Source organism: Phasianus colchicus, chromosome 2, assembly GCF_987193195.1.
Source record: "Phasianus colchicus chromosome 2, bPhaCol1.hap1.1, whole genome shotgun sequence".
Taxonomy (NCBI): domain Eukaryota; kingdom Metazoa; phylum Chordata; class Aves; order Galliformes; family Phasianidae; genus Phasianus; species Phasianus colchicus.
The window spans coordinates 41,885,094-41,900,005 of NC_143437.1; the positions used below are offsets into that span (position 1 = coordinate 41,885,094).

Sequence of the window (14,912 nt, forward strand, 5' to 3'; positions counted from 1 at the left end):
AGGTAAGGAGAGGTCACCTGGGGTGGTGGAAGGGGATTTGTTTGTGTTTCAGTTTCTCTGAAGTGCTGTTCTCTGTAGAGAGCAGTTACTGTGGTGGGGTGTGGAAGCTGTTTCTTTTGCCCTGCCTGGAGTGGCCTACGATAGAGCCACTGGCTCCTCCCTGGAATTTAGACATCCTGCTGAAGGAATAACGTGCAGATAGTAGTGGCATGGATGAGAGTGGCGGTAATGTGGTCATGCCTTGATGAGAGTCTGTGTGTCATCAGGAGGAGTCGTGTTGTTAGGTTGCAGTTTATTGAACCTCTTAATGTCCTTATTATTTCTTTGTGGGTCTTGTCTCGCTGTGCATTGGGCTCCCATGGGAGAGCTGTGGGCCATCAGCCAGGTGAAGTTGAAGTTAGGGATATGGATGTTCAGGCCTGCTGTGAGGCCTTTCCTTGTCTTGTGACAGTGGCACCATGTGTGAGCCAAGGTATGGCTGGCTGTGGGCATGCTGCTTGTGCCTGGTTGTTTGAGTGCTAGGCGTATCTACCCCAAGTCCTCTCTCCTTGTTCAGGAGGCCAGGCTGGTGCAGGTGTGGATACAGCTCGCTGTAGTCAGGCATTGCAATCTCTTCCTACCCCCTGAAGTGAGGGAGGAAGCACCATCTTCTATCTTTTGGATCTTCAAAGCCTCTGCTGTGGTTTCCAAAGCTTTTTATAGAAGTGGTTTGGCCTTTTTGTTTTGCTTTTGGTCACTGTTTAGAAGAGGGAACGAGATTGGTGAAGACCAGAGGAAAATGAGAAGGAATACTGCTTCTTCTGGTGCCTGCCTTTAAGTGAAGTTGGGTGCTGACTCAACCCTGCCAGGGCAGTAATTCTGTGTTACAGAAAAAGGGTGAGAGGGGGCACTTGTTGGAGGAGGTGCCTGCAATCAGAAGGCTGGAGGAGCTGGAAGAGCATGGAGCTGGCAGCTCAGCCTGGCTCCCCAGGGAAACAACAAGATGGTGTCTTAACCCTACATCTGTGGATGGGCAGAATTCCTGTGTCTGGGATCTGGTACCTAACAGTGACCTGGGTTTTATTCTGTTGTTTTTATTGAGGCTGATCCTAAATACTTGCCTTGTATAGTTTTGTAGTTCTCTTTTTGTTGCCAAATGTAGGTGGTGGTTTTTGAGCTGTTAGTGCTGATGTTTGAATGCCTTTGGTCATTTCATCATATAAGCATTTTAGAAATGTCCTGCTGAACCCACAGTGTGGGTTTGGAGCATCACATCAAGTTAGTCAAGTGTTGAGTTTGGTATTACTCTTCCAAATGCTGTGTCTGATCCATCTCAAACTCTTGGTTGTGGGGGGAAAAGGGTTGACCCCTTCTCATGGAGTCTTGGTAAAAACACAGGCAGAAAGGAGTTGTACCATGAAGCAAAGAGGCTGTTCCAACAACCTGTCAGAAACTTCCCATCCAAGAGCTCAAGGAAGGATTTATAATGAAGCTTAAAGATGAGTTATCAGCTCAAATTTTATTGTATCTCTTATATAAACTAAATGAAAAGGTAAACGTATTGCAAGACAAAACCTCGCTTTATAAAAAGTAAGAAAATAATAAGTTTCTGTGCAATGATTCCCCTCAGTCATGCCCTTCAATTAGCTCACCCTCTGCCCTCCTGTCTGTAGTACGTGGCTTGTGTTTTTGGCTGGCCAGGGTTGTCTTTACAGACTGCCCAAAACTGAGTTTGGGACAGGCTGCAATATATTCAGTGCTCAGGGCTCTCTGCTCTTTGTCAGCAGATGTTGCTGCATACTGCAGGGGGAAAAGGGGCTATAAGCCCTTAGTTGTCCTCAGCAGGAGCTGGGAGCCTTTTCTGATTACCACTTTGTCCTGCCTGTGCCTTCTGCACAGGCCATCTGCTTCATCAAATGGACATGACAATGATGACTATTTAATAACAAATCAAATGTTTTTGTGAGCCTTCCAATGCTAGTCATGGCTTCTCTAGCCTGGCTACAACCAAGAGCAGTCTCTCTTTGTGGTGTGGCTGCTGCCAAGGCATGAAGCTATGCATGGAAATGAAATAAATTAATCACATTCTGACTTAAGCATAGGTTGAGGTTTTGTTTCAGGCTTGTCCAAGTGCACTCCTAGACCACAAGGAAGTTCAGTGGCTTGTCTGCAGACACAGAGTTCTTTGAGCTGCCCTGCATTCCCTGTAGGCACCACATAATGTCCTTGTGTGGGACTAATGGGGAGCAGCTGCCATGTGACATGCTGTGCATGGAGCTGGGTCTTGCAGGTGACTGGAGATAGGGCAAGGGGTGAGGGAAGGGGTGTTGGGCCAGAGCTGCAGAGTGTAATGTCAGAACTGGATACGGAGGTAGGAACTGAGGTTGACATAATGAGATGTCCCAGTGGCTGCATATCCTTTGAAATCAGGTCCTTGAGTAGCCAGCTTCTCCAGATGTGGTGAGCTGGGAGTCAGGGCTTGGAACATGTTGCCTGGACTCCCTGGCTGCACTGGGGAGACCGCCGGAAGTGGCTCTGTCCTAACACTCCCTTTCCTCTGATTGCAAGGGTGGTGATAACTGGAGGAATTAATCCCATCTGTGATGATAAACTTCCTGAGAAACATACTCTGGCGCCCTATTTTGGATTTGTATCATGAAGGCTTTTGTCTGATTCTATGCCTAGACTTCTGCTGACTCTGCATAGGTCTGTGTGTATGCATATCTGTATGCTCTACCTAGACAAACACTTGTTGATATTGGGACTTGGAGCTTCATCTGGCAGAAGGAATTCTAGAGGAGCATCTGAAGCCCAGTTTGACAGATAGGTGGACTGTGCAGTGCCTTGGCTCACTGTGTGCTGCAGGGAGCAAGAGGACAGCCTGAGGTGTGAGAGAACAAAACTCCAGGTGCTGGGGTGAAGCCTCGCACCTTCCACCCTTCTTTCCTTCAGTGCCTTGAAGCTGATACTGGGATTGAGAGATCAACTCTCTGTAACCTATCGAATTCCCAAACTGCAAGTTGTTATATCAAAATATTAACATCACTACCCTGTATATCCTGCACGCTTCATTGTGTAGCTCAGAGAACTACACTACGCTGACAAAAACAGGAATAGGGAATGCTGCCTATGCACAGCTTGGCAGAGCTTGTGTTAGTGTAGAAACTTAAACTTTTGTTATTTGCTGATATTTGAAGGTTTTAGTTCTCAGCTTTAACAATAAGGGTTGATGGTTGTTTTTTTTTTTTTTTTTCTTTCCCCATCACCAAGATGGTAAATAAATGCCAAGTTTTGAAGAGCAGCTCCAGAAAACAAAGCACAGTTCATTGCAAGTAACTTTTAGTGCCAAATCCTCAAAAATATTTGAGGAACTTCAGTGTGCTGACGGATTCAGCTAACCTCCTCTCATCACTTAACCTCTTATAGAGCTCTAATCCTGGTTGATTTAGTAGTTGTTGTCATGAGACTAAGGGACACTTGATGCTGTCTGCTCCCAAATTTCATTTAACAGGCCAACATTCCTCAGTCTGACACTTTATCTGAGATTTCTTTATTGACTATTGAATTTTATGTAGTCCTGTGTACTGCTGGAATTGGGTAAAGCTGAGATGTTTACCATCGTGATTTTTTTATTTTTATTTTTATTTTTAGAAAAACGTGTTACAGCTCTCCAAGCTGCAGTGCCAATGCTGTGAGCATTAGAATACTGCATGCAACACAGCAGCAGCTGTTATATATTCAAGGGTGAAATTCCGATAATAGTATGCTATATAATCTCTGGGTAAATATTTGTGCTTATGAAGGTTAAGTGACTAGGAGTACTATAAACTTCAGCCTTTTGGGCAGGCCACTGCAATTCAAGCCTTCTGGTGGTGACCTTCCACTGACCTCTCTCAGTCTAGAGGCAGAGTCCTTGCTGGAGGTAAAAATTCAGAGTGAATCCTGAGACCTCTACTGAGCAACAAAGCAGTGTGTAAAACACATCAGATGTTATGGTGAACCCAGCTCTCGTCTCAGAACCACTTCTCGTCTTGCTTAAATTTCCTTGAAACTTCTGTTAGTATAAATTCATTCACAAACCCTGTTGTTTCAGTATTGGTGAATGAATGTAAAAGCCTCTTGAGGATGGCAGTTATCACACACTGAGTTCTTGGTGGTTTATTCATTTGATGGATGGGAAGTGTTTATAATGTGCAAACAACTTCAGTGTTGTGATGTGGTTAAGTTCAGAAATGAAAATGAAACAACAAGCAAGGGTGCTACTAAAATGGTTGTACCAGTAAATTCTTATGAGCCATTAAGATCTGTAGTTCAGGGTCTTTCAGCAGTAGAGTTGTGGGGTTTTTTTTAAACATTATTTTGCTTTTATTTTGTACCCATCAGTGAACTCAACAGAGCTGGTATTTTCTCCAACCATTTAACATAAGTGTGTTTTCAAAGAGCTGTGTAACCCCTCATTTGCTTCCTAAGCTACATTCCAGAGGGATACCAGCTGGAGCCTTAATCCTTTTTCTCCATCTCACTAGTGCCATTATTTCATTACCTACAATCTGACAGCAGCACTGTGTTCAATATAGCTGATGGATTCCTTTACATTCCACCTGTTGACAGGTATGCCCCATCCAAGTTAGATGTTATATCAAGCCCTGATGATGTGTCTCATTTTAATCTAAGCTGCGAGGAAGTATTTCATTTGCTGCTTTGAAGCACTAGAATGCTATTCAGATTCCTGTCTTCTACTGAGAAAACAGAGGGCAGTTTTGGCCTTTCAGAAATGAGCCATCTTAAATGGTGGGGTCTGTTGACTTAGTTCTACTTGTCTAAAGGAAATGCATCACCAAAACTATGCCCTGAAGTAGCTTTTCTTAAAAAGCCTAATTTATTTCTATGTGATTCCACTGCAGTTGGTAGCTGTTGTCAATACTTGCTATTATCTTTGGAGCAAGAACGTTATCAGCAGGTTTATGGCTTACTAATGCTATGTTGAGGATTGCTTATTTTATCTGGCAGTTGATATCTAAAAGAATAGCTTTAGGATAACAATATACATTTCAGTCTGAGGAACTCATTAATAATACTTTAATCCACAGGAGTCTTAAGTTTTATTTTGTTTTACTCAACACAGGGAGATTTCTTTTCTTGATTTGTCCTCTCTGAACTTGCCGAGCACGAGTTCCAAATCCCAAAGACTGCATTGATTCTGTTAAGTACTTCTGACTGGGAGAGATGCACAGCATCACCAGCAGTTTAGCATCACCTCCTAGAAGCAGGAAAAAGACAGAATATGGTCATTTATTTCATTATTTTCAGTAAATTAAGCACTGGTATGTACCAATCTACATAGCAACTGGCACATACTGCACTTACACAAGGCAGAAGACACAAAGAGAGCTGTTGGAAACAAGCAAGTCCTTAAAAGGAAGCCTGTATCTAAGATATGATGTTTGTTCCAGTAAAATAAACATTTCCTAATTTGTAATGTAGATTTCTTCTCCCTTATAACATCACCAGTTAGCCTGCATGTAGTTACGGATCTGGACACTTCATTAAGATTTGTTGAGTTTTAGAAAATTCATGGTTTCCTTTGCGTGACATTTGCTTGCCTCATTCATGACAGTAATGCAAAACACATTTATTAAAAGTTCAGAGACTGAGTAAACAAACAAGGAAAGCACCACTTTCAGCACTTCATTTAAACAGTGTCACCAGGTCATACGCAAGACAGTTAAAACCAGGCTCAGTGCCCATACAGCTTAGCTCCTAGACTTGTTTCTTTGGCTTTCTCCTTTCACAGCATAGACCACAGCAGTAAGAGAAAAATAGAGGTTCATGCAAAAGTGGATAGTCTTTCAGCAGCTCCAAAAAACTATTCAGTTCACTGAAATCTGGAGACTGAAAGCATAAGGGCTGATGCTTTCTGGCTGAAGAAAAATGGACTGCTGCGTGGATTGCTGCTATTCTGACTGTACTGCAGGAATTACATTTGCCCTGAAAATGTAATTTTCTGTATTTCTGTACGGATGAGAAGCTAGAAAAGAAGAGGTGACTTAAATACAAAAGAAGTTGTAGTATAGCACCAGGCATATATTCTGGAGTCTTCCTCTTTTGTCTTTACAGTGCAGAATGTGTAATTACATGATAATGCTGTAGAAGTTTACTTATCTTGAGGGTGTATGTGGCATGAAATGTCAGTGAGATGCAATCATTACCCTTTGCTATCCTATTAGAGATGTGATTATTCCAAATATACTTCTTAACCTTGGAAAGCAGCAGTGCTCTGAAGCCAGAGATTGTGAATAGAGGTCCAGAGAGGAGGAGTGTCAACATGGGATCATCCTCCAGTTCTGCAGAACAATGAAGGGGAAAATACTGGGAGATGAAATCTCCATTATTAAACAAAAGTCAGAATAGACCCTCACCTACAGAATCCTGGAGGAGATGCGTAAGTTTGCTGTTTCGATACGGTACATGAGATCGCTGTTCTGCTATTGCTCCGAGGACATCTGCTAGGGCAGATAAGCTGCGGTTGATAAAGGATGTTTCTCTCAGTGCTGCACCCGTCACTCCAGACATACCTAATACAGTGCAGAAAAGGCAATGGTAAAAGTAAGTGCTTCAAATGTAACGTGTGAGAAGTTCTGTTGTTGTAACACCTGCTTCTGACACAATGCTTTCAAAACGCAAATTCTGCCTTTCAGTCCACCTATGCTAAAAGCAAGATGCAGTGGTTGTTTACCCTGGACTGCCTACACATTGTTCAGTATTTGTATTCTTTTGAAGAATGGTCAAAGAAGGTTTAATGCCTGAACCTGCATAGCATCTCTCCTGTTAAAGTTGGTCTCTTCAGTTGTACAACGCACCTTGGCTCCACGTGTATCATGAATAGGGAACTTAGGAAGTAGGAAGAACAAAAGATCAGATGAGTCAACACTGGCTTTTAAAACACCAGATCACAGTGTCTTGGGAGAGAAGACTTTTGTGTTGTGCCATTTTTGTAACAGCTGCCCAGTCTGTATTGCTTGTGAAGAGCAAGAGTGACACAGATAGCATAAGCTGCAGAACCAGAGTTGAGTAGCAGCCTTAAGCTTGAGGGATTATGTATCTGTAAGATGCTGTTCTTTATGGTATGATTTGTTGTAGCGGGTTGATGCTCTTATACCATGCTGGTACGTAACTAACCATATGGACCTCAAGCAAGGGTGCTGTCTACACACCAAGTTGCATTAATTTTAGAAAGTGCTGGAACCTCAACAGAGCAAAATAGCTTAGAAAACCTTGCCGCAGGTAGATAATGAGAGACAGGATGTTTCAGACCTGCTTTAATTGGGTCTGTTTCTACAGCAATTCCTAAGCTAAAGATAGACTCTTAAATCAGTAGATATCACTCTGAAACAGGAAACTGCTAAGAGGCTAGGGTTTAAACTACTAAGATCTGTAATTGGTCAGCTGAACATACGTAAAGTTTATATCTGTTCTCAAACTGAACCTGAGTTTGCTAAAAGATGGATCACTTGTCTTGTAACTCAGGTAAATGACCCAGGATGGCTATGGAGCTAGCAAGGCCAGGTGTTGATGTACATCTTCAGTGTGTGTGATGTTTGCTGCACTTCTGCTCACTTATTTGTCTACATTTTGAAACAATTATGGGTTGATAGCTGTCCCTCTCTTTCATCAGAGTAAGTCCGTCATTTTCAAATCTCCACCAATGTAGCCAAATGGCAGAGGTTAGTCTACCACATGTGCTGGGCCACATCTAATACTGATGTGTAAGTGAGCCTGCAGAGCCCTAAACCAAGCAAATGTTTGTCCTGGTTGAACTGAGAGAGCAAACCCACACAGTGTTGCTCAATTACATGTTTACCAAACAATTTCCAGTGCTCAGAGCAGATGAAAAAAATATTGTATTATATTAGGCTTTTCTGTAGAACAAAAGTTTAACAGTGAAGAACAGCAAGAATTCTTGGCAGTAATGTAAAGGACTCTTTCATAATACTGGTTCAGTTATCAAAACATTATTTCTGGAATGGTACATTTGGCTGCATGGCTTTTCTTGGTAAGCAATCTTGCCCTTTAGGAAATAATCAAGTTTCTGAAATTATTGTGTGTGTGTAGAGGAGGGGAGGAGGAAGAAAACGTTTTGAAGAAACAACAAAAACAATATTTTCTTTTCAATACTAACTTCCTTCAAGACTTTCTCCACAGTAAGTCAGAAAAATAGTGATATCAATTAGTACGGATATGTAATATTTAAATAATTTATGCACTTTAAACATTTCTGTACAAAGGCCTGGTAATTTTCAGTATAGAAAAGTGAGCCTAATAAAACCAGTCTGAACCAATAATACACCCATGATGGGGTAAATGCCCTGGGTTTCTTTCAGGCATACAGTTGGATTTTTTCAGTTAAAACCATACCAGCCTCAAACTGGAACAATCAGGCCTCAAAGTTTCTTTTATGCCAGGATCTGTTGTGTGAAAGCAGGGTAGCACGTATCCCTATGTACCTAAAGTGCTAAAGAGAAATGTTTGAATTCAGATCTGGGAGGATCCATGCTCACCATTTCTAACAGCTTTGTCATAAACAGACATGTTTGCTTACCTACACATTCACTGCCAGCCAGATCTACCAGCTGCAGCCTAGTTTTGACTTGCTTCAGTTTCTCAGCTGCTTCAAGTTGTGCTGGTGAAGAGGCTCTGGAAGAAGAGGTAGATTTACTGTCTCTTTTTTGTGGATAGGTGCAGGAAGCCTCTTTATTCAGTCTTTGATTGATTTGTTCATCTTCCCATGAAGTACCTGTTTAATTGGAGGACCAAAAAAAAAACAACAACAAAAAAACCACCAAAACTCCAGCTTCTTACTGGCACTGGAAATTGGTTATCAGTGGGGAGTACAATATCTGCTATTTCAGACTGTTCTAACTGAAATGTTATATGAGCCAGAATCATGGCATGGGCTGGCTGCGTGACTTTTTCAGTCTTGTTTAAGGCTTTCCTTATCAAAACCATCGTGCCTTTTGGTAAGAAGGCTCGTTATAGATTGTACTGTATGTAACATCCCCATCACTCACACTTCAGTATGGGAGATGAGACACTAAGGACATTAAGAGGTACTTTTTCATGTTTTATACTGACTGCAAGCAAAGATGTTTGGGAGCAGTAAACTCTGAAGTCTTGTTTCTAAGCATTTGACGCATTCTCTGATGGTGTTCTGAAGTAAAAGAAGAAAAAGGGAAAAGGTTCATCCTGCCTCTTCAGTTCTGTCCTTAGCAGGATGTAAAGACAGGGCTTGGGGCATTCTGGCACGCACTCTGTTAAAAGTAATAGAGACAGGAGAATCTATTCAGAGGACTTAAGAGTCTAGTTGCAATAATACAAAGTTTACAGCTGCAAAACTTCAGTAAAGAGCAGACTGAACTGGGTTGCAGAGCTCCATGCCACTCCAGCTAGGCTGTTAATACACTAAAAAGCTAGCAAAATGGCTTTAGGACAGACAGCGTAATTAAAAAACTAGATGTTCTTTATCCTCCTCAGTCTGAGATGAAGAAGCAAAGTAACTGCTCTCCTCAAACAATAGACATTTCTGAAACATAGCGTTAGAAGATTTGCAGCGAAACTATTCATCAACTGTAGTTTTCAGTGCACAACTAGTCACAGGCTTTAAAACATTATATTTAGTGATTTTAGATCTCCACTTTCGAGATATCTGACAATTACACCTAGATCCAGAATTGCTCTCTGTGAATATTACACACTGCTACAAGCGAGATCCCATCTGCAGTGCTGCTTTTTTACCTCTATTTCTCACCTTCCTCTGTATTCACCATAAATTAGACATATTCGTAGACTTCTGTTGCCAGATAATACGGTGTCATAGTGTTGAATGTAGAAATGGCAAAAGGAAGCCTGGACTGGGCAAGATGGCTGTTGTGCTACAGTGCAAACACTGTGCTCTGAGAAGTAACATCTGCCTGATTGACAAGAATCTGGAACTGGCTAGAGCTAACATCTGGAATGTTAAAACTGCAACATGTGAAGCAACTGTGTCTTTTGGCAAGGGCAGCAGGTAAGTGGGGGCACTGTTTGTTCTGTTTTGCTAATACTGTCGGTTTAATTTCCGATAGCAATCTAGGGGAAAAAATGTTAAGTATTTTCCACTTTCTTGAACCATACTGTTGTTTCAGAGTATGAAGGAGACAGACCACAGCACTGGAAACAGAGAGTCTAATTACAACATAAGCAAAAGAAAACAAAGTTAACCCTCAAAAGCCAAAGTTATTCCTAAAGCAATAAACTGGTATGTCTTGGTGTGGTAATGAAAAGTAGAAGTACAGGATTAGCCACACTAAGATGACTATGTTGCCTATTCCTACAGTGGCCTATTGTTAACAGTTTAGGATGTCGTCCTAATGGAAGGGACTTTTTTGCAAGGCAGCAGGTAAAAAGAAAAAATAAATTCTCCCACTGACAGCTTACGCTGACCCCTAAAAGACATGGTTAGCTTTACCTCAAGCTTATCATGAATAATTAAATGATACATGTTACAAACTGATTTAACTACTCTATTTGAGTATTTATCTTACTGATAAAATTTACTTTATTAGCCATTTCATGCTATAAAATGTCAAAGACTCTGTAAGTCAAGAGATGTGAAATGAGAGTTTTCTATGAAAGCCTCTAAGAAAACCCTCAGCAGTGAGAAATCAAACCAGTCAGTTTTTTAAGACAGCATTTAGAAGGTAAAGAAAAATAACAGAGGAAATGTATTAAGCACTGAGCAAAGGAAGAAATTCAGAAACAACTGGTGTATTTTAGTATTACTTACCAAAATTATCTCCAGAGACAATTGTGGTTATGGTCAATGTAACCACCAGATGGGAACGAGAGGAATGAGCATGCACCAGTGTTGGGTGCCTGACTCTTAGCTGTAGGCCTTTGATAACTAGGTGCAAAAATTCAGATGCATTTGCAACAGTCCTAGGAAGTAAACAAACAAGCAGAAGGTTTAACCGATTCACAGTAAAAATTACATGAGAAAGCGGGCAGCTCAGATCTGAATTCCAGCTTTTACACTTCCTTGGTCTTCTAACTCCCTGTACTATTCTTAACTCTACCTCTGAAAACTAATCTCAGTTTTGAGCTGTGCAAACAGCTGTTGTATAGGCTTTTTTCATAAGGAGTTATGTAGCAGTGGAAGTGCTGAAGAAGAAGGAAGCATCCTGCCAACCTTGTAGGTCTTTAAATACAGTATCTCAGCTCTAGGAGTGACTGAAATTTCTATTTCTTCACACTCTGGGTGAGGGGAGAGGAGGGAAATGGAAAGACAGATTTACACATTCCTGGCATCTCTGGTGTTACAGATGTGGAATTGTCCAGTTGATGTTAAGGTAGTTTCTGCTTTTTTTTTTTTTTTTTTTGGAGGCACAGAATTAAGTGGAAAAAAAAAATAATTCAGAACCTTTGGAAACTGCAGCTCATGCTTGGAATAAAATCCAGAATCCTTGAGAAAATGTTGGAGTTGCTATTCGTCAAACCTTAGAACTCAGCACTGTCAGAACAGTCAATGTAAGTTTCTATAGACAATTTTATCTTATGTTTTCCAGTTGAAAGACATACTGCTTATATAACCTATTGAAGGGAAGAAAATCTGACACAGAAATCAACTGGTTAAGTAAAACGCTATGATTTTTCCCTAAGTTTGCAATGTTAAAAACAAATGATGCAAGATTTGCCTTTATTCTCCCTTTGTGTCACTGCCTTCTTTAATAATCACTCAAGTTTCATCACCTAACCATTTGTTTCGCAATGGGGAATATAAATTATTATGGCTGTATATAACAGCTTGGTTACTTAATGCCTTGTAATACAGCAGAATCCCTAAATCCCTTCCTGACAGACTGCCTGCTACAGCCTTGGTTCCATATTACTGCAGTTAGCAAAAGCAAGCACATGATAAAAGACAAGGCCATCTTGCCTTAGATTTGTCCGATTTCAGCAAAAACATACTAAGCACAAATACAGTTCATACTATGAAGAGCCATAATTGAAGAGTACAGAGAAAGGAAAGAGCTATACCAAAGGCATCTGAAGAAGAGAACACCACTTGGCTTCACCATACATATACATGCTTAAAGAGAAGCAGCTACTTAAAAGCAGTTTCCTGTGCAGCTCAGTTACACTCTACAACATGGCTGCAGGAGCAAAATGACTGCAACAAACTTCATGCTGTGGACTGCTGTGCTTTAACTAGAGTTTGCAGAAGATAAGCCTCAGGGTGTGCAGTTAGTGCTGGTCACCTACTAGGCAGTTGCAGTTGACTTTGGAGGTAAAGAACGTCCCCAGCACAGTGCTGCACACTTGCCATGGTGGTATCTTCTCAGCAGGACTGATGGTAATAGCCTCTACTGCCTTACTGAGCTGTATGTACCATGTGTTCCAGAACCACATTCTACAAAGAGAAACCCTGGTGTAGTTAGGTTAAAAATTTAATGCTGAGCATTCTCCAAAGTCAACTAAGTCATAAAAGAAGAAAGAGACTGAGGTTTTTGTGATTCAGGGGGATGTACATGTTAGCAGGAAAGAGACTACTGTTTTTTAATGGGGGAAGTCAGTAAGACCCAACAGGCCACTATATTCTAGATGAAATATCACAAATGAGGATGTGTTTTTATTCAAAGCATCAGCTGTTTATTTTAGATTTCAGGCAGCTGGGTGGCTTCATTCAGTGGTTCCCTTACTTTGTTTGGATTTGCTCTTTCTTATTAACCTTTCTGTGTAATTATTAATATAGCTTGTTTATGAATTGGACTTCTTTGCTGCTTGCATTGTAATTGAGATGCAAGCCCATATTCTAATTTATATTTGCTTTCTAACAGAGTACTTATTGATTGATTATGTTTTTAAGAGGTGGTTAGCTGCAGGCACCAGGTTCCGTTACCATAAATTAAAATTGAGAGAAATAAATACTGCATCAATTTTATGAACTAGAAATAGAAACGAAATCTTACTGCAGATTGTAATTTCTTTCTCTGGGGCACAAGTCCAGCTACCCCTCACCTCTCCCTTCTCCAAAGCCCAGAAAAGAGAAGGGTCACTTGCATACTATAAAAATCTCCATGGGGAAAGTGCATAGGATTTCTTCAGGAATGAATCCAGAACTTCATCTTAATTACTGAAATGCAATAATTAAGAATTATCAAAAAGTTAATTTCTACCATACCCACACTATGCTAACTTGTTTTTTTTCTGAATCACACTGTTCCTTCCTTCTCTAGACAAAAGCAAGAGATCAGCTTCTTCAAGAAAGATTCAGCACAAACAGGTTAGGCTCCATACCACTCACTTCTGAAGGAGTTTTTCTTTTTACTGACAGAGACTTAACCAGATGCTAAGAGTCGGAGGAGAGACACAGCTGGGGAAATCCAAGAACACAAACCAAGAAAAACCCACCATGCAGCATAATACAGACAGAGATGGCAAGAGGATTCATCACTTCAAGCTCCGTTCATTTTTAATTCATACCATGCTCTTATGAAGCGTACAGAGTGCAATCAAGGGTGCAGAATTTGTCTGGAAATCATATTTAACCTCAAGAAGAGCAGACATACCCCAGAGAAAAATGTTAAACTCTCCAACAGTATTACAGTGATTATTATTTCATAGAAAGAAAGGAGATTTATATAGTTCCCAGGGTGAAGAAAGGCACTTTATGACTTCTCTGGCATTCCATTTTCTATGAGTAGCTCAATGGCTAGAAAATGCAGTGCATATCACTAGGTAGAATAGAAGTATGTCCGCGGAACCCACCAGAACATTGTTGTATTTTTATCAGGGCTTTTAGTGATTGTTCACGTGAGTTCATGCTGTTCTCTGCTTACGTGATTGTGTCCCACAGGATAAAAGTACTGCTTTCCTACTGAAGATGCATTTTGTTTTAACACAGAGACAAGGAAAATGCTTTTCATAACTGACTTCCAATTCCTCCTAGAAAAGTATAGTTTTTAGATAGTGACAAGCATCGGGATAGAGAAGTGAAGAGAAACATCATTCTTCCCCCAGAAACATAAAACACTCTCATACTGCACTTAACATGTCATTGGGGTGAGTTTTTTCTTTTCACAAATTTATTTATTTATCCAAAGAATAGAATATATTTTCTAAATTTCTACTTCTCCCTGTTGTGCACAAGCAGAAGTGTGCACTTTAGGGATCTGTTCACATTCTAGGCACTCACAGAGAGATGGCCAATAGCTTAATTCCACTGGGCAGCCTCTCCCCTCAAGTGCCAAAAGTGCTGCTCGTCAACTTTTACTCTTATTAATGCTGACTTAATACCAGCATAAACAAGACATCTGTTACTAAAATATCTGAAACAGACTCACTCTTGTTAATGCACAAATTGATATAAGCACAATATTTTTGTCATCTAATTAGCCAAGGGGTTTTATGTTTAAGAAGAATTTACTTTGAAAACTACATGTATGTAACATCCAAAATTATTCCCATGTGCACAGAACAAAGTGTTGTAATACTCAGGACATCCATGCAAGAAAAAATTAAAGTAAGTACAGCTTTAGCCTTAATTTCTTTAGGTCTCCCTTAGCCATCACAATGAGTAAATAAGAATCAAAGTTGCTAATGCAGAAGTGTAACCAAAAATAATTGTACTGTTAAAGTATTGAAAGTATTTTGATATGTACTTTGATACTGTTAAAGTATTGGAAGATTTTGATAAAGTACTGAAAGTATTTTGATATTTGCAGTCTAACTGACTGAGGAAATGGAAGCAGAGGGAACCATCCAATATTTTCTTTTGCATATGCTAAGGACTCGTAGTTTAGAAGCAAATTCTGACATCTATAGTGGAATTATGGACAACGAGGCATCACATTGATATTCAGTCATGACTGGATGATAAGGATTAAATTGCGTACTCA

General features: G+C 40.4%; 1 protein-coding gene and 1 long non-coding RNA gene across 3 annotated transcripts in view; one reads left to right on the top strand and one right to left on the bottom strand.

Annotated features, from left to right (window-relative positions):
* Positions 1-3,615: 3,615 nt before the first annotated feature.
* The window catches only part of KIF25 (kinesin family member 25), a 35,766-nt gene continuing 24,469 nt past the window's right edge, over positions 3,616-14,912 (bottom strand). For both annotated transcript variants that reach the window (XM_090135477.1, XM_031614392.2), the window contains exons 12-15: positions 10,802-10,953; positions 8,579-8,773; positions 6,399-6,554; positions 3,616-5,239 (exon numbers count right to left, since the gene is read on the bottom strand). In XM_090135477.1, coding sequence (XP_089991603.1) covers positions 5,082-5,239; positions 6,399-6,554; positions 8,579-8,773; positions 10,802-10,953 — 661 coding nt within the window. In that variant the 3' untranslated portion in view covers positions 3,616-5,081. The remainder of the gene's footprint in view (positions 5,240-6,398; positions 6,555-8,578; positions 8,774-10,801; positions 10,954-14,912) is intronic.
* Positions 8,700-14,912, top strand: LOC149918979 (uncharacterized). Its single transcript, XR_016464254.1, has 3 exons — positions 8,700-10,042; positions 11,398-11,541; positions 13,349-14,912. It is a non-coding gene; the product is annotated as an uncharacterized LOC149918979 (long non-coding RNA).